Below are 26,227 nucleotides of genomic sequence, written 5' to 3' on the forward strand. Positions count from 1 at the left end.
AACTTAGGTTCAAAGTGCTATTCGAATGTCGACAGAAACTACTATGACCAAAAGATACTCATGCGTATAAACAACACTTTCTCTGCTGGTTTGCCTATTGTTCATTCGAATGCAGAGTTTTCAGCTTTAGTAAACTCAAACACTTTAGCAAACATAAACTTAACCTTAGTTGACGCAAACTTTGTTCCTGTTAAAACTTTTATGTCCTATGTATTTGTCAATGACGGCAGAAAGTTTCGAATTGGAAGATGCAACTGGTGAAAGTATTGTACTACAAGAACAACTTCAACAACAAATAGCTCAAGAACAACAAATGCAACAAATGGAACAAATGCAACAACAAAGTCAAGAATAAAAAAATATTTTTTTTATTTTTATAAAAATGTACAGAATAGACGTTTCAGATTTTTATGACTTCCAAGCGTTCAGAAAATATGTGTCCATTTAGAGACTATAACAAAGCAGTCGAGAATTTGAAACGTTTAGTCATTTATGTCGACTCTGCCCCAGAATGTTATGTCATGAAAGAATGGGATGTTGTCTTTAACAAACCAAGAGCAACCATAGTTTCAGAACAAGAATGTAGACAGAAACTTAAGAAAATAAAAGTCGTACAAGTTGGTATGAAGATGTTAGATGCTTGGGATATCTTATTGTCAAAGTTAGAAGATTTTTCAGTTCGTGGTATAAAGTTCTATACACCATCTCCAAACTTCTATTCTATCTTCACTGGATATAAATACGAACAAGTAGAATGGAAAGAAAATGTTATAGAAGCTTGGTTAGACCATGTCAAAGAAATTATATGCAATGGAAACGAAAGAGTCTATGAGTATATCTTATGTTGGTTTGCAAACATCTTACAACATCCAAGTGCTAAAAATGAAACTGCTCTCATTATAATTGGAAAACAAGGAACTGGTAAGAACACTTTCTTTACAGATATTTTGTGCAAACTGTTAGAGGGCTATTCGAACCCTAATATGACAAACTTAGAAAACATCTGCGGTAAATTTAACTCTTCAATAGAGAATATGAAACTTATAGTATGTAACGAACTTCAAAGTATAGATACAACAAAGGTTTTAAACTCAGATGCTTTGAAGAGTCTTATAACAGACAAAGTTGGAGTTGTTGAAAGAAAATATAAAGACCAAAGAGTTTGTGAAAATGTTGCAAATTTCATCATGGTTTCAAACAATGTTGTTCCGATGAAGTTAGAAAGTTCTGACAGAAGATATGTAGTTGTCAGAACGTCAGATTCTCATATGCAAGATACAGAATATTTTGACGACTTAGCAGAAACTTTGACACCTAACTTTTACAACCACTTGTTCTCATATTTCATGACATTAGATATTTCAAAGTTCAATCCAAGACAAATTCCACATACCGAAGAAAGACAAACGTTGTTAGAAGCAAACAAGAGTGTATATGAACTGTTTATAGATGAGACTAACTTTGAGTGTTTAGATGAAAGGTCATTGTACGACTCGTATAAACAATATTGTCAAGAGTATGGTTATATGGCAGCTTCTAAACGAACATTCTTGGCAAATGTCAAAAGTCTTTTAGACATACAGAACGGCGTATATACAAAGAAAAATTTTTCTGAGTAAATTTTAAAAAAAATCTTTTTTTATTTTATTTGAAATGTACGCTGAGTTTGTTGGAGAAGACCGTTGGGAAACTTGTTTGTTAGATGAGAAATATGAAATTCACTGTTGTGAGTCATTTGAAGTCAGAAACAAAAAGACAAAAAGAGTTTTAAGCGAATGGGAGCGAAATGACGGATATGCTGATATGAAGATGGGTGGAAAACACTATCTTAAACATGTTGTCATTGCAACTCATTTTATACTGAATCCTAACAATTTACCTTTTGTAGACCATATAAACCGTATAAGAAACGACAATAGACTTGAAAACTTACGTTGGGTCACTGGTTCTGAAAACAATAAGAAAAAGCAAATTTGGAGATATAGTATTCGAATTTGTCGACGAACTAGAAGATGAAGCAATTGAAATTACAGACTATGGCAAGCATACGTTTGAGTTTTACTACTACAGCGAAGAACAGGACTCTTTCTACTTTTATACCGGCGTAAACTATAGAAAATTACAAGTATGTTTTACTAAGGCAGACTATGCTTATGTATACGCTAGAGATACAGATGGAAAATACGTTAGACTATTTCTTAACAAATTCAAGAAGCTATATGGCATACCATTTTAAAACGTTTTTAAAAAAAAATATTTTTTTATCCGATAGAAAAGATGACGAAATATATTTCAGTCAACAAATATATGACAGAAGTCAAAGATAAGTTAGCTCCATTCGCTTATTTGAATGTTTACTTCTACCATTTTGAAAAGTCTACATTTGACAAAGTTTGGAACATCGAACCAGTTAAGTTTGCTATTGTGACTAAAAATGGTGCGAAATTTGAAGACTTAGACATTGACGGTATGTTGACAGTCAAAGAAAATTTTGACAGAAGGTTCTCAAACCTTAAAGAAGGCAAAGCATACAAACTTGTTATACCTTATGAACCAAAGAAGACAGACGACTATGAATATTATGAGTCTAAGATAGTTGAAGTTCAAGGTAAATTGGGTAAAAAGATTTTAGAGTCTAAGCCAGTGTTTGCTCCTAAAGAGGAAGAGAACATTGACATTGACCCAGAAATGTTCTAAAAATAAAATTTTATTTTTACATGTCAAATTTCTTTTTCTCTGGTTCAGGTTCTTTCTTCTCTTCTTCTACTTTCTTTTCTTTCTTCTCTCTCTTCTTCTTCTTCTCTGGTGGAGTTATGTCAAATTTCTCCGAACCATATTTCTGTAAAAGTTCTTTGTCCTTTAATAGCTCATCTATTCTGTTTCCTATTTCATCTTCAAGAACAGCGCATGTGTCTTCTTTGCATTCTAAGAACTTTTGTTGGACTTCATCTTTCCAATCGGCGTCATCTCTGTCAACAAGTCTGTCATTGACAAACTTAAAGACTTCTCTGCCTAATGTTTTATGGTTCTTGTCATATTCCCAGAAACAGAACTTTAGAACAAATTCCCTTTCTTGTTTACACTATGTAAGATTTTATGGTCGACAGATGTTTTGCTGTCAAAAGCTTGTCTCGAATATAGATAGCGAAATCGCTAGACATTTTCAAAAAGATAAAAATTTTAATTTTTCTAAAAATATGTTAGAAAAAAAGTTTTGCTGACATTGACAAGAAATTTGAGAATGTTTTAAATAAGAACAAGAGGAAGTTGGAAAATGCTCAGATAAAACCCATACATGACAAGTTCCTATTTGCTCAGAATGGTATAACAGGTCTAATTGCACCGCCTGGGTCGGGTAAGACTTTCACTTATCTTAAAATGGCTGCACAACAACAAGAACTAGATGAGAAGAACCCATTCTATGAGTTAGTTGTTATTTGTAGTACTTCTGGTCAATTTGACCAAACCGTCAATTCGTTCAAAGATATTATAAAAAAGTCTAAGTTAGTATGTATAAAAGACTCTGAGTTGTTGGATTGGATAAAGAAGTACCAAAGAAGAGTTTTGAAGTACAATGCTATAAATGAGTATGTCAATTCTAAGTTTAAAGACCCAAATGAGGAAATGCAGAGAATATTAGAGAAGAAACACTTCAGAAACAAACAGAAAGAGATAGAATACATTTCGAAGAAATTGCAATCTTACGATTGGAAGACTTACCCTCACAGATGTCTTCTTATCTTAGATGACTTTGCTTCTCATCCTTTGTTAAAGAACAGAGAACAAGACATGTGTCGAATTCTCAAGAAGCTCAGACACTTTAACATCTCAGTTGTCATTTGTGTACAGACAGCAAAGAGTTTAAGTAAGGATGTTAAAAGAATACTTACTGATATCATACTTTTCCCTGGATTGTCCGAAGACGATTTCATGGAACTTATGAAAGAGTCCATGGCAGGTAAGTTTGACAGACATGAACTCTGGGAGAAGTACAAAGTCATACAAGACCCTCATACTTCTTTCAGAATTCATATCTACGCGAACAAAGTTCAAATTGTAAAAAGTCAAGCTTGAAAAATAAATGTTTAGTCTTAGTAAGTCTGTTGTGGTGCTGGGGCTGTCGGTTCTTCTGGCTTTGGAATGGACTCGGTTGGTGGTACGTCGGACATTCGTTTGTGTCCTGTCGGATGGAAGAACTTTTTCTGTCGGAAGGAAGGACTCGGAATGTCGGAAGGAAGAACTTTTCCTGCCAGAAGGAAAAACTTTTCCTGTCGGAAGGAAAAACTTTTTCTGAAGTTCGACCAAAAAGTTCTCAATTTTCGAAAATTTGAATGGTTTACGGACGGACAACAGAAAAAATTTTGCCTGTCGGAAGGAAATTTTTTTCCAGTTGTCGGGAAATTTTTTTCCAGTTGGAAGGAAGGACTCGGAATGCCAGAAGGAAGGACTCGGAATGCCAGAAGGATTTGACAAGCCAATTTACCATCTAGAGCTACATGAGCCATCTTTGGTGTCAAGCTTGAAAAATAAATGGTTCATTTACTCTTCCTCTTTGAAGTTGTCAAAATACTCTGTTATCTTTTCTTTCAGTAGCGGCAAATCTTCTTTGAATGTAAGTATTGTACAACCTTTCATATCATAGTGTGTTTGAGGTAACGTATCTTGAACTATCTGTTTAACATCTTCATTCGGTGTCATTGAAATCGGTAAGTTTTCGCGATAGAACCAATTTCTGTCAGATTTGTAAATCTTAGCAAGGTCGTAAAAGCTTTTGTTGTTTCTTCTGACTAAATGCAACATAACCATATCTCTGTCTTCTTCATTTTCCATCTCTTCAGTGTAAATCATATACTTATAGTTCTTTTCCTTTCCTTTTGGTACCGAACGTGGTATTCTTTTCTGTATGTTTTTGTCTTTTGCTTCAATGACTTCATCTTTTGCTTGAAGTTTCTTTTCCATCTCTTCACGTTCTTGTCTATGAATTTCGTCAAGAAGTTTACAAACATACCATGAATAGCGAGCTGAAGCCCACATTGCAACAGCATTTACAAGAAGTCTATGTACATAATATCCTCTTAAATTTATTGGCAAATTTTTACGATTTTCATGTGTTTTATGCAAGGCCGAGAATTCTCGGTCTAGAGAAATTTCACTCAAAAGTTCTTGTGTGCTTTGGTTTTTGAACCAGTCGTCTGCGTGTTTAGTATCTGGAGCAAAACATGCTGTCAAAATACTTTGCATTTGGTACATGTCATCTTTGACCGAACGAATGAGACGTAACTGTTTGTTAAACTGTATGTACTCGTATTCTTCACTTATGGCTTCATGAACGATAGCAGTTGTTGTGTTCTCTGTTGTTGACATATCTGTCTTTATATTCCGGATAAAAAAATAAAAAAAAATAAAATTAGCGTTATTTTCTATCTTGTATAAAAGACCAAAAATAAACGCTTTACATGTATTTTTCAGCAACTTCGTCAAATAATTTTATAGCTTTGTCGATCTCATCTACTTCAAACGTTTCTTTACCTTTCGTGGGAGCACCATACATTTTCTCAAACTTTTCAAGCAGTTCTGTTTCTGCAGCTCTCATATCGTTAACAAACACAACCTTAACTCTATTGACTGTAGAGTCATATCTTTTAGTTATATTAAATGTTCTTCCTATCTTATATCTCTTTGTATTGAAGTCTTTCGGTTTCTGAACGATGTAAAGTAAGCCTTCACTGCAACGTTCCGTATCGAATGAACCATATGTTATGAAATTATATCCAACAACTGGGTCTAACCAGAACAAAACTACTGGTATAAGACTTTTGTCTATAAGATATGCTGTAGTTCCATGAAATCTTACCGATATCATAAGCTCAGGATTTCTTGTCAAAATTTTCTGAGATGAAGCATTTTTAACCCAGTCGTTTGTTTTCTTTCCTTCAGATAGTGTTAAAATGTCTGACAAAGAATATTTGTTGTATTTCTTTGAGTATCTTACGTTTAAATCACCAATTCTAACCATTTTGGTGTCATTGTCTATCTTTCTAACTGTTTCAAACTCAGTGTTTGACATTTCCTGTTCTTACATACAAAATAAAAAAAATATTTTAAAAAAACTAGCTTTTATTTTCTATCTTAAGGAAATTCATGAAATTTGGTCATTTTACTCAGAATTCAATAAAATATATTTTAGGCGACCAGGTCACTCGGTTAAATGAACTTCTCTGAAAAAGTGTGACAACATGACATTTTGACAACAACACAGGAAATATACTTCTTCGTAAATGTTTTGTCAAGACTTCTTCGTAATGAGCGTAAATCAGACAAAAATATATTTTAGGGTAGAAGGGTATATCTACCCCGTTTTCTACCCTCATTTCTACCCCATATGTCCTTACTGAAAAAGTATGTGTTCCATATGTCATTTTACTCAGAATTTTATACAGAATTCAATAAAAATATATTTTAGGGTAGAAGGGTATATCTACCCCGTTTTCTACCCTCATTTCTACCATAACTATTTACAAGCGTTTTACATGGTATATGTTGTGATGGTTCATGACTTTAAACAGTTTTTGTAGCTTCTATTTCTTCACGAAGGATATCAAAAATTTTAACTATGCCGAAGGTTTCTTTATATTTCTTCTTGACATCTGAAAGAAGGAAATCGTTAGCAGTTGGATAGTTTTTGTTCAGAAATGTCAACATGTCCATTTTATCTTCTGCTGGTTTCTCTACTTCTTTCTTTAAGTCAGTATGGTCTTTTCTCATTCTTTCTATCTCTTTGACGGAGTAGTTATATTTCCTTGTTGCTGCTTTACATTTTGAACATTGTGAGTTCATTTTTGCGTTATATTCTGAAATTTGTCCTGCTAAAACAAGTAAGGCGTAGATGGTCTTCTTTAACTCAAAGGCTGCTGGTTTATCTGTTGGTTCCATACCTTACCTCTTCTATCTTTATCTCTTATCTGCAAGACACACTCAGCAACTAACGAAACAAAGTTGTCGTAGGTCTTAAATTCTTCAGATTTATATATGTCAATGAAATATACCATATCGCAGTCTTTGTGGTTGTAATGAAATCCAAGAAACTCATAGTTTACATTACGTATGAACTTCTTTATTTCAACTGAGTCAGATGGTTTCACTTCTATTTCATCGAATTCTGGAATAGTGAGCTTTTGTTGTTGTATTTCAGGAAGTTTAGGTAGATGGTCAATAATATCCTGCATTTCATAAAGATACTGTTCATTTGTTTCATCTTTCGCACTACAGTTTAGATCTCCTTGGAGAAGTTCTTGCTTTATCTTCTGGATTTCTGTTTCGAAAGTATATGAAGAAGGAATGAAGCTTTTCATCTCTACTAACATAGAAGTTGGGTTCATGACTAACGAGTTTGGTGCTGTTGTTGCTGACATGTTCTTACAATAAAAATAAAAAAATATTTTTTGGTGGGACTACCTTTATTTTATTTCAGCACAAAATGAACGAGTTTGGTTTAAAAATACGGTGGAGCCAAAAATGGCTCGACCTCAAAACAAGCATTTTGTGTGTTTTCTACGAGGGTAGAAAAGAGGGTAGAAAACGGGGTAGATATACCCTTCTACCCTAAAATATATTTTTGTCGAAAAAAAAATGGTTCATTTACTCACAATATTTTTGTACAAAACGACCCCAAACTTTTAACTTCTTTTCTGCAGCTTCTAATGAAATTTTAGCGAGTTCATATTCTCTAAATTCTCTCTTTAAATCTTCTTGTTCCCATTGGTCTAGTTCGTATGGAGAATCTCTATAACCAGAACATATCTCACGTTCATGTTCTATTTGTTTTTCGCACATTTTTCTAACTTCTTGTTCGAACAAAGGTTTTGCATTCTCTACTGTATCTTCAAGTTCTTCTTCATCTAACTTCTCATGAACTTTCTTGTCTATGGAGTCCATAATTTTTCCAACTGCTATACAATATTTTGGAGAAGCCCACATTGCTATATAGTTTACAAGTCTTGGGTCTACATACATTCCTCTAACCTGTTTGATTTCATCCGGAATTCCTGCATGAACTTTGTATAAAAAGCAACCCGCCGTTTTCCGCGGGTTGGTATATTCTTCACAAAATGCCTTAAAATACTCTTCCCAGGACTTATTTTCCAACAACCTTCTAAAGTCTTTCCTAAACTGCTGACACATCTTTGTTGCATTTATATAACCATCCTTGTCTCTACGTAAGACTTCAATACCGTTGTAAGTACCTTTTGTGAATGTTTCGCCATTAGATTTGTTCGTGAACGTTTTTGCTTCGACTGTCATTTCAGTTCTTACAATAAAAATAAAAAATATTTTTTGGTGGGACGTCGGACATTCGTTTGTGGCTTAACCGTCGGACCACAACGATAAAAATCTCAACAAAACATATACGATGAAGTCTCAACAAACATTGACGATGAAGTTTGACAAAACATTTACGATGAAATCTATTTCCTGTGTTGTTGTCAAAATGTCATGTTGTCACCATTTTCAAAAAGATGTTAGTTGACCGAGTGACCTGGTGACACCTAAAATATATTTTTTTCTGTCTTAAGGAAATTCATGAAAATTCACCTGTTGAATTTTGTATAAAAAGCAACCCGCTGTTTTCCGCGGGTTGGTATATTCTTCACAAAATGCTTGTTTTGAGGTCGAGCCACTTTTGGCTCCACCGTATTTTTTCAACCAAAACTCATTTTTCAATACTTTTTCAGCACTTTTCCGTAGTTGTATATGAAAGACAATTCGAGATAAAAGTCATAGTACAATGGAATAATATGTTGCACACCATTTGTTGTGAACCAGACTTGAAAGTCAGAGAAACTGTTACTAGGTGGTTCGTAGAATTTAGAAGCAAAGTCATAAAAGTCCTTACCGATACAAAGAAAACTGTTGTTGCTTGAACTGAAACTTGCATGACACATAACATTTTGAGGGTCGAACACGTTTCTATAAACTGTCAAATCTGTTGGTGGGCGTATAAATTTAAACGGACCGTCAGGTGGCAATGGTTCGTTCTGGTTTAGTAACCGAAGAAATTGTGCCCAAGAACGTTTGTCTACTTCCCAAAATAAAAACTGTGTATCTCTTGGAGGGTTATTTTCAATCCTTTGAAATGAAACTGTGGAGTTCATCTTGTCATATTCTAGTTTCAGATAGTATGTTCCATTTAGTAAAGAATCGTATTTTTCTTGAAATTCCCAGTAGTATTTGTTTATTTGAGTTTGAAAGTCATTTAGAGTTTTTTCAAGACTTTCGTCTGAACGAATTGTAAAGATTCTCATTTCATCAAATTTGTCTATTAGACCATCAGAACCTCTATACTGCCCATGAAAATATACTGCGAACATAAAAGCGTTCGTTCTATTTGAAAACAAAACTCTTCTAAATCCTATTGCCTTTGCATCTGAAGGACTTTGAAGCCAACGAATTGGATAGTCAAACCTGTAAGTACGGGATGAAATTTCTTCATCTGATATAGTCCTACCGGCGTTTGTAAAGATATAGTCTAACGGTTTTGTATCTGCTACTTTTGTTCTTTGTTTTTCAACCTGAAACATTTAATATATGTAAAAATATATTGTTTTAAAAAACGTTTTAAAATGGTATGCAATGTTTTACTTCATGCAATGTTTTACTTCATGCAATGTTTTATTTCTGTGCCGTCTTCAAGCACACCCCAGTACTTACGCTTGGAGAGGACATGAACTTCGGAAAATACCTTATCTAGCTTAAAACAGCCCATCTTCTCACCGACTAAACCCATTTCAATGAGTTTGTTATAGCCTTCTTCGTTCGTCATGAGTGCGTCAATGTTCTCATAGTAAACCACAACTTTGGATTTGACTTCGGAGAAGAATTTGTTGTAGTTGTCGAGGACTGCTTTTGCGAACTGAGGGTAGGACCAATGTTCGACAATAGGTTTTACTGTGGTTACTAAGCCACCTTGACCTTCGGTGAACTCGTATTTCAAAACAAAGGGGGAGAACCTTTCAACAAAGTTGTCGACCTTCTCATAGTGTTTACTCTTCATCTCTTGAGGTTTTTTAATGGAATACCCCCATGTCGAATTCATAAGCAATTTTAATGTCATTGCAAGTTTGGGGTTTGAAGCTTTCCTAATATCATACAGTTGTTGTATGACTTTTCCAACTGTATAGTTCCTTCCTGGGAACTCACCATCTTCGTTTGGAATTCCAGTCGGGATATATTGGACGAACCTCATGTACGCAGCGTTAAGGTCGACATAGTATATCTTTTCGTTTGAGTCGAACTTGTCGCATCCAATCGGTCCAGTTCGTGGAAATTCAAGTGAGTCTCTTATCTTCTGAGAAACTTCTCCTGTTATCTCATAAACATCGTCGAAGCAACCTGTTTCATATAAAACCTTCTGACCTAACTCAGATGCTCTCCAATACAATTTGACGTCAATTGGATGTCTCAATGGAAGTTTGTTTATAGCATCTTGAAGTTCTTGCAACCTCATTGGAAGTTCTTCTGGTTCAGGTTGGTATCCGAACAATCCAACTCCTTTTGGAACTGTGTACTTCTTTTGTGCTATAACTTTGTCTGGAACAACTTTTGGTCTTGCTAACAGTGAAAAGTTTGTTTCGTCTTTTGGTACAAAAGTTTCTGTCAGCTTGTCATCTGGAATCGGTTCCAACAAACCTTTCTCGAAAAGAATGTTTACAGCTCTGACAATGTTGCACTTGCCTTTTCCGAACATAAGACTTTCGTTCAACATGAAGTGGTTGTGGACAAGTACAATCTTCAACCATGGTAAGTCTTTGTCAAAACATAGTCGTCATGTGAAGAACCTTTAGCTGTAGGTATGTTGACTCGGATATTCACATTTGCAACGGTGCAATTTTTGCCAATTGACCTCTGAGAATGTACCTTGTCTTCACACATGACTCAAGATACTATTTTCATCTGTAACAAGACCAGAGTTCCTGAGAAGAAAAATTCGTTGACAATTTTTTCAATTGAATTGTAAATTCCATACCTTGTCAAAATGTCAGAATTTCTGAACGGGAGTATCCAGCATGTGTCTGACTGCTTGAGGGTTAGGTTGATACCATTCGAACTTCACGCTTACAATTCCTTCAATTGCATTCAAAATATCTGAGTCGGAGTCAACCATTTGTTCTCTCTTTGTAGTCTTGAAGCGTCAAGAAGTTGTGCGGCTGTTGTGACATTGCCATGTGCATAGTAAATATGACCATCTAAATCTGTTACGGTTAGTCTGAGATTGTATCCTTTCTTATTTCCGTCTTGTATGGCAGCAAGTACACCATGAAGCCTTCTTTGTTCTTTCCTTCGTCAAAGTTTACTGTAAAGGTTCGACCAGATGTAATTTGACTTCTAACGGTACTTCTCATATGCATATCTTGTTCTTTCCATGGGAGCATGAATCCTCTGCACTACCTTTTTTCCTTCTCAAAGGATGCAATTGTTTCGTCATGTTTCCAGTAGAATCTGGCAAAGCCGTCGTGTCCTTCAACTTGAGGTTCACTAACATCGAAAGGCATGTCCATAAGACGTTCTTCTTCTAACCTCTCTAGTCTGTTTGGATAATTTGCGCGCGCTGTTTCTAAGTCCATTTCGTAGCGAAGACCAGACAATTTGTCATAGACTTTTTGGGTCTTCCTTCCTATAATTTAAAATTCTTCGAAACTTTCAACCATATCTTTCTAACTCTGCTTTTTATTCTAGCAGACCTTCTGTCCATTCTATATGGGGGCATTTTTATAAAAATAAAAAATATTTTTTTCTTTACTTAACATAACCTGCTGCCATAAGTCTTTGACGCCAACCATACCAGCTAATGAAAGGTTGACTTGGTTTAGTTTGGAAACTAAACTTTGGTTTTGGTTTATCTTCAGTTTTTGGCTCACCTTCTTCTATCGGTTTTTCGTCACTTTTCGGTTCTGACCTTACCTCACTTGCAGGTATGGTTGTGTCGTTAACATCTTCGTATATATAATGCCATTTGTTTTTGTTTTCCTTTCAACTTTTGTGTTTGTTGTAAAGTTAGAATATTTCGACTCTAAGTCAATGAGATGTTCTATAATGAACTGTTGGTCGGTGAAGAATACCTTCCCATCTGTTGTCTCGAAAGCTCCTTCAGACTTCAATATTTATTTGTGAGAGTCTGTTTCTTTTTTGAGATACTAGCCGTTCCATTTCTATGAAAAGTGACTTTGTAGTTAGGGTTTGTATTTCCAGACCTGGCACTTTCTATTATTGAATTTTTTTTTCATCTGTAAGTTCTTTGACAGGTTTTGACAATGGTTTGAACTTTTTGTTTGTGGTGTCAAATCTACCGTTTCAACTTCTTCGGTCATTTCATCTCAGTAAAAATTTTAGTTTGGTTTGTTTTCAACTGGTTGTTTAGGTTTTTTAAGTCGGTCTAAAACTTCCTGAGGTATAGGAAGAACTTGACAAACAGTGGTTGTGTACTGCTGGAAGCCGACAAATCCATCTGAGCCCATTTGTTCAAATGCTGTATTGTTCATTTCATCTCAGTAAAAATTTACATTCCCCACGTTTGAGCGGTTGCGGTTGGTTGTTGTTTCCCACTGTTGTGCATGGTTATATCCTCTGTTAAAGAATCTTTCACCTTGGTCCATATAGTGCCTGCTTGGTTATAGTAGTCATTTGCTTTGTTATAGTAGTTTCCTGCTTGTCTTCCTACATTGTCCATCCATCCTTGAACTTTTTCCTCTGTTTCAGGATTTGGAATAAGATTTGCTGCATCTCGTGCTAACATCCCAACCTTCTGTACAGTTTGTATAATAGGCTGTGCTTTCTCTTTAAGTATACTAATGTACTCAAAATCTTCCTTCCAATTCCAAATGCACCTCTGGCTAGTGTTCCCACTGCGGGTAAAAATCTAGATGCAACTCCTGCTAATGCGCCAAAAAACCATTTTTATGGGTTAAAAATGACGAATCCAAACAAGGACCCTATGTTTCTAAAGCGACAAAAGAAAGCACTCATGATAAAAATCTTTAGTTCAACACAAATGCTTGGTTTATGGATATCTTGGAAAACATTCCGAGGGTATAGAGAAGATGGACCTCCATACTGGCTAATATTTGTTGGTCAAAACACAAGATACTGTGAAGCCATACCATTACAGTCCAAAATATTTTAGATGTGAAAACTGCTTTGACAATATTCGTTGACAAATACCACCAACAAACTGACATCTGACTGTGAAAGTTCTTTCAAATCAGATGATGTAAAAAACTATCTGCGTTCAAAAAATGTAAACCAATATTTCATTGTCGACCAAAACCATTCTGCTCTTGGTGTCATTGACAGTTTGTATAAAAATCTTAAGAGACTTAAATCAACACAAGGTGGTGAAGGTAGATGAAATGTCATATGACGACAAATATAGACATTTCTCCCAGGCAAAAGATGAGACAAGTTTTAAATATTTACAATAGCGTAAACAAAAGGTTTGGGAAACCACTCCCCGAAGAAATGAAAAACAACCCTGACTTAGAGAAAGACTATATTTAATAGTTTAGTCAAAAGAGACAACAGAAAGAAATGCCAGGCTTCAAACTTAAGAAAGGTGACAAAGTAAAAATAGAAATACCTAAACGCGACCCATATGAAAATACTATTGACTATAAACAATGGAACTCGACAGGTACTCACATTCTGTTCGTAAAAATAGAAGAAGTATACAAGAGAATATTATGAAGTTTTAGGCAAACATGGCAAATGTACAGACTGCAAGCAGAAGATAAAACTACTATTTGTCAGACCTCGTTTCAAACTTGTTAAGGTTCAAGGTGGTATACTTTCAAAGACAGTTCCTAACAAATATAAGACAACTCCTGACGTATGCTAAAGAAGTTGAAAATGACGACTAAGCATTTCTATACTGCGTAAACTGTCATGTAAGGTGGCATGTAGTCTTTACTTTGTCCCGTTGTTTGCGTATACCCTGAAACGCGATGTATATGGTTTCCTCCTCCCTCAGTGTTACTCCAGTAACAATCTATAGCAAACTTAACGTTGTCTTTAACATCATATCCTTTACCTTTTGTCATTGCTGACCAATCCCAATATCTATGCTTATGCCAACCTGCTTGAGATGTACTTAAATCTATGTAGTGACTATGCGCAGGTAAATTTTCACCTGAAATCGTTTTACTTCCATCTGTTTCCTTTGAAGAGTTTGCACAATACAAAAACCTGTCGACTATTTGAGTCCAAGTTCCAAAACCAAGTACTACTTCTGGTTTGGTAGAGTTCATTGACGTATAAATAGAACCTATAGGATATACTGTTTGAAGTATTTCTGTCTTTAACGTTTGAAGCTCTGTTTTGTCTGCTTTCTTCTCTAACTCATCGTTAACATATGTTTTGTCAGCTTTTTTATCTAACTCATCGTTAACATATGTTTTGTCTGCTTTTTTATCATATAAATCTTGAGCAGTGAATTTAACTTTGTTTTCATCCTCCATGACATAAACATTTCTACATCTAGTGTATTTCATCGTCGTTATGTCTTCATCCGATGTTAAACCTTGTGGAAAGTTAGGAGGTTTCCAATTTAATACATCCCCACCAGTTCCATCAGCTCCTTCAACCGTTCCTTCAATATTTTCTATACCAACAGTTGCGAAGAAATCGTGTGTATGTCCAACGTCACTTTTCTTGTTTAAGGTTTCTTGTAAGTTTGTATATTTGCAATGGTATGTGTATGAGTCTTTTTAGAATATTCTTTGTCAGCTCTTGTCACTTCACTTGACATTTTATTGTCAACATATGTTTTGTCAGCTTTGTCATCTAACATTGCTGGTAGTTCATCTACGTCATAGATGTTATGTGTATGATGTTTTTGTGGGTATGTTCTATCTGTCCATGCGAGAATATAGTCTCTTGTTGCATCTACATACTCTTTGTCAGCTTTGTTGTCAATATCTGCCTTCAAAAGAAGTTCATCTATAGGTTTCTCGTTTAAAGTTCTTTTTGTTGGATTTATACAAACAGTATGGTTCTTACTGTCTTGAAACAGAAACTCGTCTGTCAATGGGTTTATCGTCAGTTTTAAGTTTCCTTCTTTCAATGACTCAGATATCTTAGAATAGTTTGAAAAGTTTGTTGTGTTCTTATTTAGAGCTTGCACAATGAGTTGTCGGTTGTGTTGTATTTCTCTCATAGACGCTGTTTCTTTCGACATTTTTATTCTAGATAAAATATGCTTTCAATAGAAAAAGAAAATTCAAGAGTTGCTACAACTAAACCATTAGATGAACTTTTTACGAATGTCGGTCAAAAGTTTGAGACAGAGACCGTAAAGCATGAAGGCTATCGTTTTGACTACCCATTGAGATGGTTAAGAGACCCATCCGTCACAAAAGCTGTTGGCTTTCGTAGAATGAAGTTCATTTCAGAAGCCATACATGGTTTCCCATTTACGGTCGCTTTTGAAATTCGATACTATAACAAAGAAAAACGTACGTATGAGAAATTTGAACAGGGAAAACTTTTACAAGTTAGTTTGCTTGTAAACTTAGAAACAACTCTTCAAGCTTTTCAAGAAAAAAATAAACGATATCTATATCGAATATGCAAAACAGTACAACATTGACGAAGGAGAGTACCATCTCGATATTATATATGACAGGAAAAATGCAACTGTTAAAATCAATAGAATAGAAGACCTTGGAGAAGACGTTTATATTTCTACAAAATATAACAACTTGGCATGGTATAGATTTTTGAGGATGTTAAATCAGCCTGCAGAATATCCAGTACACCCGAACTTTTATGAAGTCGAAAACCCTAATGGAACATATGAAAATGTTTTCGACTCAGATGCTATTATCGTTCATGCTTCATTTTCTGGTGCACAAAACTCTTTTTTATGCTTGGCAAATGACTTTTACGAAAAAGCTACAAAGCTATATGAACCACCGAGTGGAAGTATTTCAGACTTTCAAGTATGGTTTACAACAGATGGAAGAAAGAGAATAGTTCCATTATACCATGCGTTTTACTTAGAACTTAGTTTCATATACAACTACTATCGAACGGTAAAAATATAATTTTAATACGGTTGAGGTGTTGGATTTGGTTGCCAACTAGACTGTGGTGCAGGTTCAGGCTGTTGTATAACAGGAGCTTGTTCTTCTGGTTCAGGGTCTTTAGGTATAATACCAACAAACTGACCTACTCTTTTACCAATATTTTTGACTCCGTTCCAAATTCCTCTTCCTACGGTTTTTATTCCATTCCATATACCTCTTCCAACATTTCGAAAGAAGTTTCCTATTCTTCCAAAGAAACCCATTTTACTATATGTAAAAATCTAATGTCCGCCTAGTCTCTTACGTTTCCTTCTGAGTTCCATAGCATTTTTTAACTGGAGCTCATACATTCTATTTCTCCTCTGGTAGAAACATACTCTGGGTCAACTCCTGTGTTCGCGTCATCTGCATAGAGTTGTTTATATCCCACTTCAGGTTTGTATAAAACTCTTTCCATCTCATATTTGCATACATGGTGGCAAACCTAACGCAGCGTCATTTGACATGGCAGTTTGCATTTGTACATCTGTTGGCACTTGACCATAGTTTGCCATTGCAGTTTGTATTCTAACTTCATTTGGAATATTCTCTGGGTTTGGTTGTCCAGGTTGCTGTGCATTCGCTAAGTTCTGTGCGTCCATTTAATATTAGATAAAAATATCTCTTACGAGTACATATACTGGACATTTGCAGGCATTGGTTCATCTTCATATTCTCTATGTCTTTCTGCCACGTCAAATAAGTAAATGACACAATGGAAAAAACCTAAAACAAGTAGTCCTATTTCAAACCACATTTACTTACCAATAAAATTTCTTTGTTATGACACTTTCTCCGGTTTATAGGACCTCTCTCATATTCTATCTTATCGTATCTAAAATCATAGTCATGTATGTCCTCTAACCATCTCATGACACTTTCCAAACCACTTTTATCGGATGTAAAGTAAAAGCATGGATGGTTATGTAAAACGTCTAAAGTTTCTAAAGAGTCTCTCAAAGTCCAGTCTACTTGGTATTGAAAATCCCATGTGTTATAGAACGGCGGGTCCACTATAAAGAAAACATTTTCCTTGTCTTTATATTTTTCATACAAATCTGTCCAACGACATCTCACAAACTCTATACCCTCAGTATATTTTTCTATGTTCTTTTTGAAAACCTTTGTATAGTTAAGATATAAAACTTTTGACATAAGTGTTTCAATGTCATGAACTCTTATAGCACCACTATATAATAGTCTAGAAGATATACTATCCCAGTCAATATACTCTGCTTTTTTCAAAACCTCTCTGACAGTATTTTTCTTATCTAATGGTATACGTTCCATCTTACCTATAGGTATCTTTTCTTTTAACTCTTTCAATATTTTGTTTGTGTCTGGTATATGTTTGAGACGGTTCATATAGTTGTCGAAGTCATTGCATATAATCTTTGAGTCAGGAAATACAGTATGGCACAAATGGGATATATAGAAACTTCCACCGAACAAATCTACAAATGTTAGACCATTCGGTAGTTTCTTAAGTTCTCTCAATATAATATCTTTACATCTACTCTTATTTCCAAAGAACGGTAACGGTGGTTTTGTAAAATTCATTTATATATAATAATAAAAATGTTTTTACCTGAAAAGTGACAGAAAAGTAACAAAACATGTACGAAGAAGTCTTGAAAATTCAAGAGGGTAGAAAAGAGGTTAGAAAAGAGGTTATATCTAACCTTCTACCCTAAACATTATTTTTGTCTGATTTTACGAAGAAGTCTTGACAAAACATGAAAACATATATAATTTGTGAAAAGCTCCTGGAAGACCCGTATATAAGAACTTCATTTATACTAAACATCTTCAGGGCTAGAAGGCACGAAGTGCCTGGAAGCCCCACTACCTTTTTTTTTTTTTTTTTTTTTTTTTTTGGTAACATGGTGATAAGAACAAATAGTCAGTTTGCATGGTTTATGATGAGATAATTTCGATTTAAAAAAAAACATAAAAATTGATTTTAATGAGCGATTATATTTGAATATGCTCTCCTAATTTGAAGGAACTGGTTAAATCATGAATTGATCATGAATAATTTTTTTTCAAAATAACAATTATAATTTCATATTCATTATAAGTTGAAAATATATCATAAAGGCTTTATGAATGATAAATTCCTAAAAAACAAGTTAGTTTGTTTCTGAAAATAATAATAATAAAAACCAATTTAGACCCAATAATTTTTGGCGGGATAATTGAGATGTTACGATTGAATTAAAAAAAAGCGGTAATACATTTTTACAATGATGAAGAGGCTGGCAACCTCTAAGTCAAAGCACTTGTTAATGCAATGATGAAGAGGCTGGCAACCTCTAAGTCAAAGCACTTGTTAATGCAATGATGAAGAGGTTGGCAACCTCTGAGTCAAAGCACTTGTTAATGCAATGATGAAGAGGCTGGCAACCTCTAAGTCAAAGCACTTGTTAATGCAATGATGAAGAGGTTGGCAACATCTGAGTTAAAATACTTTTCCCAGTGTGGGAGTAATTTGAAAAAAAAATTTAGTTCATATATTGAAAAAAACAAAAGTAAAAATTAAAGTTTATAGGTTGTGTTTTGATGAGCTAATTGTTAAGATATTGTAGTTATAAAGAAAAATTTGAGTTTCGAGGAAGTTTCTCGACAGAGGAAACTTTCATATCGAATGTTGCCTCTGTCGAGAAACTTCCTCACACCTCAAGAGATGCGAAGAACTTTTGACAGGCAAAGTGCAATATTGATAGGTGATTGCACTCTGCCTGTCACATACATCTCGACAGAGGCAACATTCGATATGAAAGTTTCCTCTGTCGAGAAACTTCCTCACACCTCAAGAGATGCGAAGAACTTTTGACAGGCAAAGTGCAATATTGATAGGTGATTGCACTTTGCCTGTCACATACATCTCGACAGAGGCAACATTCGATATGAAAGTTTCCTCTGTCGAGAAACTTCCTCACACCTCAAGAGATGCGAAGAACTTTTGACAGGCAAAGTGCAATATTGATAGGTGATTGCACTTTGCCTGTCACATACATCTCGACAGAGGCAACATTCGATATGAAAGTTTCCTCTGTCGAGAAACTTCCTCACACCTCAAGAGATGCGAAGAACTTTTGACAGGCAAAGTGCAATATTGATAGGTGATTGCACTTTGCCTGTCACATACATCTCGACAGAGGCAACATTCGATATGAAAGTTTCCTCTGTCGAGAAACTTCCTCACACCTCAAGAGATGCGAAGAACTTTTGACAGGCAAAGTGCAATATTGATAGGTGATTGCACTTTGCCTCTCCAAACTCTCAAATATGCTTCTCACCATACATCAAACGGGCAAATTTCTCCTTAAATTTCTCTTTATTTGAAAGGTTTTCAACAAAGCTATACCTTAAAAATCTGTGCTTGTTATATCTGATCATTTGTGTGTTAGGGGAGGTAAATTTATTCCACTAGAGCAAATTTTTTCCGAGTTTCTCATTCGATGAGAAACCTCGGAACAACTCTTCAATAGTGTAATGAATTTGTGGTATTTGTCCTGCAAACAGCGAGAGAACTTGTCTGTAATTCGTTTATGATGAAGTTATCTGGATGTCTCTCAGATGAGGAAGGAAGTCCAGAAAACTTCACCATAAGTTAATACTTGTGTATTTCTATGACTCTCTTCACGTCAGAGAATGTAAATTTACTCGAATAGGGCAAAGTTCTGCTCAAGTTTCTCATTTGATGAGAAACCTCGGAAGAACTTTGCCCTAAGGTAATGTATATGTGATTGTTGGCCCGCAGAGAAACAAGGAATCTGTTTGTATTTCGTTTATGGTGAAGTTCTCGGATGTTCTCTCAAATTATATGGAAAATCAAGAGAACTTCACCATAATTTGTTGTAGTTGTGATTCTCTGGCTCTTTGCCGGCCAGAAAACTAGAAAATAGTTTATAGTGGGAGTATGCTCGATGAATACCTACTCACTAAAAATATACGTTATTTTTTGTTTTCCTATGGGAAAATAGTTTTGATTTTTATACTATCGTATGCTTTGTTATTGCATGAATTGTCTATTTTCTTAATAAAAACTCATTTTTCCGTGTGATTCTGAATCAATGCATTCCAAAAAAGCGTTTTCCGCCTTTGAAACGTGAAAACACACATTGCATGAAGAATCAGAGAAGATTTTCTAACTCGAAGAATTCCAAAAAAAAACCAATTATAGTTTTTTATCGTGAAAAATTTACTTTTTAACTACGAAATTTTTAAAACGCGATTTTTTTGGAGATTTTTAGAAAATTCAAATATGATAGACATGTGTTATTTTATGTGCTCTATGAGTTTATCAGCTTAATTTGGAGTTATTATCAAATTTCAAAAAGTCTAAAAAATTGAAAGATAGAAAATCTTCTCTGATTCTTCATGCAATGTGTGTTTTCACGTTTCAAAGGCGGAAAACGCTTTTTTGGAATGCATTGATTCAGAATCACACGGAAAAATGAGTTTTTATTAAGAAAATAGACAATTCATGCAATAACAAAGCATACGATAGTATAAAAATCAAAACTATTTTCCCATAGGAAAACAAAAAATAACGTATATTTTTAGTGAGTAGGTATTCATCGAGCATACTCCCACTATAAACTATTTTCTAGTTTTCTGGCCGGCAAAGAGCCAGAGAATCACAACTACAACAAATTATGGTGAAGTTCTCTTGATTTTCCATATAATTTGAGAGAACATCCGAGAACTTCACCATAAACGAAATACAAACAGATTCCTTGTTTCTCTGCGGGCCAACAATCACATATACATTACCTTAGGGCAAAGTTCTTCCGAGGTTTCTCATCAAATGAGAAACTTGAGCAGAACTTTGCCCTATTCGAGTAAATTTACATTCTCTGACGTGAAGAGAGTCATAGAAATACACAAGTATTAACTTATGGTGAAGTTTTCTGGACTTCCTTCCTCATCTGAGAGACATCCAGATAACTTCATCATAAACGAATTACAGACAAGTTCTCTCGCTGTTTGCAGGACAAATACCACAAATTCATTACACTATTGAAGAGTTGTTCCGAGGTTTCTCATCGAATGAGAAACTTCGGAAAAAATTTGCTCTAGTGGAATAAATTTACCTCCCCTAACACACAAATGATCAGATATAACAAGCACAGATTTTTAAGGTATAGCTTTGTTGAAAACCTTTCAACGAATGAGAAAGTTAGGAAAAACTCTACCTTATAAGATCAACTATAGAATTCATAGCTCTTTGAATACTAGGAAACATTAATGCAGTAGTTTAAGGCAAAGTTTTTCCGAGATCTACGAAGGATAGAGAGATCTCGGAAGAACTTTGCTCTGCACAAGTAATTTCAGAATCTATGGTCCTCTAAGGACCAGAGGACGGTAATGTAAAAGAATGATGTCAATAGCAGATAAATAATAGCCTTAGAAGTTCAATACGTGCACAGTTTGACTACATTGCCCTAGTAGTTAGACTGTACAGGTATTGTACTTCTGGCCTAAAAAATCCTCATTGAAGACAATAGGTAGAAACTCAAATTGTTGATAAATATCCCAAAATATCATAAGAGAGCCCATTATTGTTACCTGGCTCCTTCCTGGCTTTCAAAGTCTGTAAACGAGAAGTCTTGGCTCTTGTGGTAATTGCTTCCAAGAGGTTTACTCAATTCGAGTAAAACTATAAACCCTGTAACTGACATGTACTTCCTTGAATGGGCATTAAAAGTAATTTAACCTAACGAATAGTAACATGACCACTATTTTGATGACTAAGAAATGTAATTCATCAAATTGGCAGTTCGATGAATGATACCATGCAATCAACAACTGGTTTGTTACAATTTGGCTTGATTCATCAAATTGGCGGTTTGATGAACCGAATATTGTAATCCAGACTAGGTCAGTTACAATTTGGCTTGATTCATCAAATTGGCGGTTTGATGAACCGAATATTGTAATCCAGATTAGGTCAGTTGCTTGTTGGTCATAGATAATAATGACACCTTTCAGTTTTTGTTAAACATCTCAATTATCCCGCCAAAAATTATTGGGTCTAAATTGGTTTTTATTATTATTATTTTCAGAAACAAACTAACTTGTTTTTTAGGAATTTATCATTCATAAAGCCTTTATGATATATTTTCAACTTATAATGAATATGAAATTATAATTGTTATTTTGAAAAAAAATTATTCATGATCAATTCATGATTTAACCAGTTCCTTCAAATTAGGAGAGCATATTCAAATATAATCGCTCATTAAAATCAATTTTTATGTTTTTTTTTAAATCGAAATTATCTCATCATAAACCATGCAAACTGACTATTTGTTCTTATCACCATGTTACCAATATCAGAATTGTCTTTACAGCCAAAATTTCGCTCGATAAAAGTCCATCCAATAGTGAGATAATTGAGCAACGAACATTTTTCCATATCACAAAAAACCTCCCCATAATTGAATTACGTGAACTGTTGAAAAATCCATTGTCAAAAAAAATTAGAGAAAAAAATAGAGATTATTCTGATGTTAGGAAATAAAATATAATACTATGTGTAATTAGAATATCGGTTTTCCATAGTTTATCAATATATGATTTTTTTTTATAAAAAAAAAATAATCAAATGTTGTCTTTGTCCTGTGTCTGTTAAAATATGAACCAGATTAATATTTAATTGCATTTGAGATAACTAAAAAAAAACAAAATTTGGATAAAAATTAAAAATGTTGAATAAAGTACAATAGAAGGATAGAGTCACCATAATTTGTAGTTTGGCATTTATTTGTTCTTGTTATTCAATTTGAATTTTGATTTTTTCCAAATATGATTGAGATTGTAAAATTTCTTAATGAAACCAGTATTTATTTGTTGTTGTTGGGTGTACTTTGGTATGTTTTGAATAATAGATGATATTTCGAATATTCGTCTAAACTTTAAGTAGGTGTCTCAAAAATGAAGGTGATCATTCAATTTTTTTAAAATACCATTCAAAATAAATAGTGGGCCATACAAATGAAAAGTTAATTAAATCATCCTAATTTGATTTATGTTCTAGGAATAATAAGTTAGTTGATTTCAGATATCTGAAATTATCAATTTAAAAAGAAACAGAAATAAACAGTATAATTATGTAAATTCACACAAGTTATGAAGTTTTAATTTAGGCAGAATCAATTTCAACATTGAATGATATTCAAAATATTAACATTCAAAAAATAAATATTGGAAAATATATATTGTTTTATATAAGAATATTCGAAGAATTTATAACTTAAAAATATAGATATTTTAATAATGAAAAATTGAAATATCGATATTAAAATAAACTTCACAATATAGAAAGATTTTGTAATTCAAATAATTTTGAATTCGGTTATAAAAATTGTATCATATTTCAGTTTAATATACACAATTCCATTCTTAGAGAAAAATATAATTCATAATCACAAAAATTCTACAATTTTGACAAAATTATTTTTAACTCACATATTTATTTCGAAATTTCAAAGAAAATTTGAAATGTAAAAATAACTCAAAAAGTGGTTTTAAATTGGCTTGTACTCAAAATGATTAATTATTATCAAATTGTATGTTCCATCATAAGAGGTTTTTATTTCCTATGAATATTTTTAAAAAATAATCCCTGTGAAATTAGAAATCTTCGAAACTTCGACATAACACCCAAATTATGTTAGAAAACCTAATAATCTATATAAAATTAATATGAATTTTGGTATTAATTCGACAGCTTTATTAGAAATAAATTTAAAAATAACGAAATCAAACGAGGTTTGATGTCATTGAAGGTGCTTCCATATGCACCTCAGCAAATACATCAGTGTCGTTTTCTCCACGTTTGGCTCGGCCTTCAAGACCTTTGTACATTTTCTTTGTTAGGACAGATCTGATGTATTGAACTTTCGGAATCCAAATAGCGTCCATAATATAATGGTAGCCAAAAACTGCGAGCACTGCGTACAGTTTCTTGTTGAATCCGCTTGTAAAGTATCTGAAGAATTTCGATCCATTTCCAGAAATAGCGTATCTCATGAGATTCTTTGGATAGTTAGTAATCCATGATTCATATTGCCCTTCTCCTTGATGCTTCAGACGATTGACTTCTGCAAATTGTTTAATCTCATCTTCAAGAACTGAGTCAAAAGTATATGTAATATCGCATCTGTAAACTGTGATCATGTTCTGGGAGTATGGTGTGGTCTCTCCATATGATTGCCAGCTGCCATACTCGATGTTTGAAGAATCATGGATTCTGTGCTCCTTGGACTCACCAGGATTCTTGTATGAAACCATCCAATGCATCTTAGGTTCAGGAGGAGCAGAAACATTTTCCTCAATTGCAGATATTAACTCGTCAAACTCGACAAGAGGGTAATTGAGTTCTCTGTATGTACTTCCAGCATCGAGTTCTGGGAGCTTAGGGCAGCAAAGCCTCTTATTGACTTCATCATCTGTTTCATTGATAACAGAGGATTGGCTTTCAGCTAAGAATGTTGCACCATTACGGTTGCATAGATTCAAGAAGTATAGTGTAATAGAAGCTGCCAGGCCAAGCATTCCTAAAATGTACCAAAACGCTATATGTTTTGTCCACAAGCCAGATCTTACTGAACAAGACATCGACATTATGAGCATTGCCCAAAATACATTAAGCAGCAAGCTCATAAATAAAGCGTAGTAATTTTGATATTTTCTAAGAACGCCAATTCCCAAAAATAAGATCGTTGGAGTAATTGCTATAAGAATTGATATGAATACTCCTAATATTGATGTTTGGCAGAAAACTTCTTCTGTCTTATGAAAACAATGAGATTTAATTTTTACTGATTCATTATCATATACGCATTTATAATCACAAACTTCTCCAAAACAGCAAAATTGGCCATCTTGGAGTTCTCCTGTGCATGTTCCTACTGATTCGTCCGTATAACGAATGGATAGTAAGAAATGTAACATAAAAAAAATAAAAGTGACAATGTCAAAAAATATGGGTCTGATCAGTGCGATTAATTTCATATAGATATGGAATGAACTTATATGTTAGATATCGGACTTAAAGTCCAAAATCAATTATAACTCTTTTTTGATCAAAAATATCAGTTATCATCAAATTCAGCGCCAATATCGGTAGTCCGAATAATATTGGTTACCTTGTTGATACCTATAAGCTTGAAGAACAGTTTCAAAACGCAATTAATTATCAAGATTGAAACTAAATCATAAAAATTTTGCGTCATCACGATATATTGTATCATTGCTATTATATAAAAATGAGTGTCTGTAAACTTAAACTTCTTGATTCTGAAATAATAAACTGGTTTGTGATTAATAAGAAAAGTGATAAATTGCGAATAAGGTAGATATGATACACCGTATGAGTGTAGTGGAATAAAGAATCTACTGAGAAAAATTGAGATAGATATTAAAAATATCCAAATTGCGAAGCGGAAAGAGCCAACAGAAACTTCAACACCGCTCATTAAAAGTAGCATTATAATTGTTGAACCATAATTTCCAGGTAACGGTGCAAACAATGCAATCATCGGATAAATATACTGAGCGTATTGTTTAAAAAACAGCAAGAAAATAGAAGAGGAAGTAATTACAAGTAGCATAATTAATGTTACAATATGCTGTGAAACCCAATTCAATGGTCCGAAAATAATGTTATTATTTTGGAACATCAAAATAAAAATGATCAGACTGCCAAAATGGTTGCTTGTTGTATGCACTAACTAATCAATTAAGAATAATTATTATTGTATACAAAAAATACTGACTAAATTGCTCAATCCAAAAAAAAATATATTTTTAAGACCTTGTGAAGTTGAAACAAATATCCATAACAATTACAAGCTAACTTCATATCTTATAAAGCTGTTTCCTTCAAAAAAAACCTTTGATCGAAATTTCCGGTTATCAAAACTATTTTTCAAATTTAATGTTTAAATAATATTGTGTATGAGAATGTTATATAAAATATAATAAAATGAGATCTCAAATGCGTAAAATAAAGATGACAAATCCTTTACATTTTACGAAAATGTTTGTGATCTACTGATTAATATAATTTCAGATTTTTTCGAAAAAACGAAAATATT

General features: G+C 33.8%; 13 protein-coding genes and 3 pseudogenes across 16 annotated transcripts, besides 6 other annotated features; 3 read left to right on the top strand and 13 right to left on the bottom strand.

Annotated features, from left to right (window-relative positions):
* Positions 1–17,992: part of a mobile genetic element that runs on past the window's edge.
* Positions 807–1,619, top strand: TVAGG3_0193220 (uncharacterized protein; the record flags this gene model as incomplete). Its single annotated transcript, XM_051226056.1, has 1 exon — positions 807–1,619. A coding segment is annotated over one exon (813 nt), but the record flags the coding sequence as incomplete, so codon positions are not given.
* TVAGG3_0193230 lies at positions 2,714–3,161 on the bottom strand (annotated as a pseudogene). Its single transcript has one exon. A coding segment is annotated over exon 1 (448 nt).
* Positions 3,379–4,074, top strand: TVAGG3_0193240 (protein of unknown function, DUF4106 family; the record flags this gene model as incomplete). Its single annotated transcript, XM_051226057.1, has 1 exon — positions 3,379–4,074. One exon carries the CDS (start codon positions 3,379–3,381, stop codon positions 4,072–4,074), a length of 696 nt encoding a protein of 231 aa, XP_051111043.1.
* Positions 4,092–4,505, bottom strand: TVAGG3_0193250 (uncharacterized protein; the record flags this gene model as incomplete). Its single annotated transcript, XM_051226058.1, has 1 exon — positions 4,092–4,505. One exon carries the CDS (start codon positions 4,503–4,505, stop codon positions 4,092–4,094), a length of 414 nt encoding a protein of 137 aa, XP_051111044.1.
* TVAGG3_0193260 (KilA, N-terminal/APSES-type HTH, DNA-binding family) lies at positions 4,540–5,364 on the bottom strand (the record flags this gene model as incomplete). The annotated part of the gene is made up of 1 exon (XM_051226059.1): positions 4,540–5,364. The coding sequence occupies one exon, from the start codon at positions 5,362–5,364 to the stop codon at positions 4,540–4,542; it is 825 nt and encodes a 274-aa protein (XP_051111045.1).
* TVAGG3_0193270 (organellar and viral DNA polymerase type B) lies at positions 5,453–6,016 on the bottom strand (the record flags this gene model as incomplete). Its single annotated transcript, XM_051226060.1, has 1 exon — positions 5,453–6,016. One exon carries the CDS (start codon positions 6,014–6,016, stop codon positions 5,453–5,455), a length of 564 nt encoding a protein of 187 aa, XP_051111046.1.
* TVAGG3_0193280 (organellar and viral DNA polymerase type B) lies at positions 6,941–7,412 on the bottom strand (the record flags this gene model as incomplete). The annotated part of the gene is made up of 1 exon (XM_001305046.2): positions 6,941–7,412. A coding segment is annotated over one exon (472 nt), but the record flags the coding sequence as incomplete, so codon positions are not given.
* TVAGG3_0193290 (uncharacterized protein) lies at positions 7,639–8,301 on the bottom strand (the record flags this gene model as incomplete). Its single annotated transcript, XM_051226061.1, has 1 exon — positions 7,639–8,301. One exon carries the CDS (start codon positions 8,299–8,301, stop codon positions 7,639–7,641), a length of 663 nt encoding a protein of 220 aa, XP_051111047.1.
* Positions 8,983–9,578, bottom strand: TVAGG3_0193300 (uncharacterized protein; the record flags this gene model as incomplete). The annotated part of the gene is made up of 1 exon (XM_051226062.1): positions 8,983–9,578. A coding segment is annotated over one exon (596 nt), but the record flags the coding sequence as incomplete, so codon positions are not given.
* On the bottom strand, positions 9,653–10,093 carry TVAGG3_0193310 (DNA/RNA polymerases family; the record flags this gene model as incomplete). The annotated part of the gene is made up of 1 exon (XM_051226063.1): positions 9,653–10,093. The coding sequence occupies one exon, from the start codon at positions 10,091–10,093 to the stop codon at positions 9,653–9,655; it is 441 nt and encodes a 146-aa protein (XP_051111049.1).
* Positions 10,645–11,749, bottom strand: TVAGG3_0193320 (annotated as a pseudogene). Its single transcript has one exon. A coding segment is annotated over exon 1 (1,105 nt).
* Positions 13,934–15,226, bottom strand: TVAGG3_0193330 (annotated as a pseudogene). The gene has a single exon. A coding segment is annotated over exon 1 (1,293 nt).
* TVAGG3_0193340 (uncharacterized protein) lies at positions 15,245–15,508 on the top strand (the record flags this gene model as incomplete). Its single annotated transcript, XM_051226064.1, has 1 exon — positions 15,245–15,508. A coding segment is annotated over one exon (264 nt), but the record flags the coding sequence as incomplete, so codon positions are not given.
* On the bottom strand, positions 16,097–16,339 carry TVAGG3_0193350 (serine threonine-protein phosphatase family; the record flags this gene model as incomplete). Its single annotated transcript, XM_051226065.1, has 1 exon — positions 16,097–16,339. The coding sequence occupies one exon, from the start codon at positions 16,337–16,339 to the stop codon at positions 16,097–16,099; it is 243 nt and encodes an 80-aa protein (XP_051111051.1).
* On the bottom strand, positions 16,857–17,675 carry TVAGG3_0193360 (phage tail repeat-like family; the record flags this gene model as incomplete). Its single annotated transcript, XM_051226066.1, has 1 exon — positions 16,857–17,675. The coding sequence occupies one exon, from the start codon at positions 17,673–17,675 to the stop codon at positions 16,857–16,859; it is 819 nt and encodes a 272-aa protein (XP_051111052.1).
* Positions 17,897–17,990: a terminal%2Cinverted (terminal inverted repeat of Maverick-3 transposon ID:TVAGG3_0193200).
* Positions 17,991–18,322: a terminal%2Cinverted (terminal inverted repeat of MuDR-N3_TV transposon ID:TVAGG3_0193370).
* Positions 17,991–22,560: a mobile genetic element.
* Positions 22,126–22,558: a mobile genetic element.
* Positions 22,126–22,558: a terminal%2Cinverted (terminal inverted repeat of MuDR-N3_TV transposon ID:TVAGG3_0193380).
* Positions 22,561–23,836: 1,276 nt separating the features above from the next.
* TVAGG3_0193390 (uncharacterized protein) lies at positions 23,837–25,915 on the bottom strand (the record flags this gene model as incomplete). Its single annotated transcript, XM_001314827.1, has 1 exon — positions 23,889–25,082. One exon carries the CDS (start codon positions 25,080–25,082, stop codon positions 23,889–23,891), a length of 1,194 nt encoding a protein of 397 aa, XP_001314862.1.
* Positions 25,916–26,227: the final 312 nt, after the last annotated feature.

The sequence above is a fragment of the Trichomonas vaginalis genome, chromosome IV (genome assembly GCF_026262505.1).
Source record: "Trichomonas vaginalis G3 chromosome IV, whole genome shotgun sequence".
NCBI classification, from domain to species: domain Eukaryota; phylum Parabasalia; order Trichomonadida; family Trichomonadidae; genus Trichomonas; species Trichomonas vaginalis.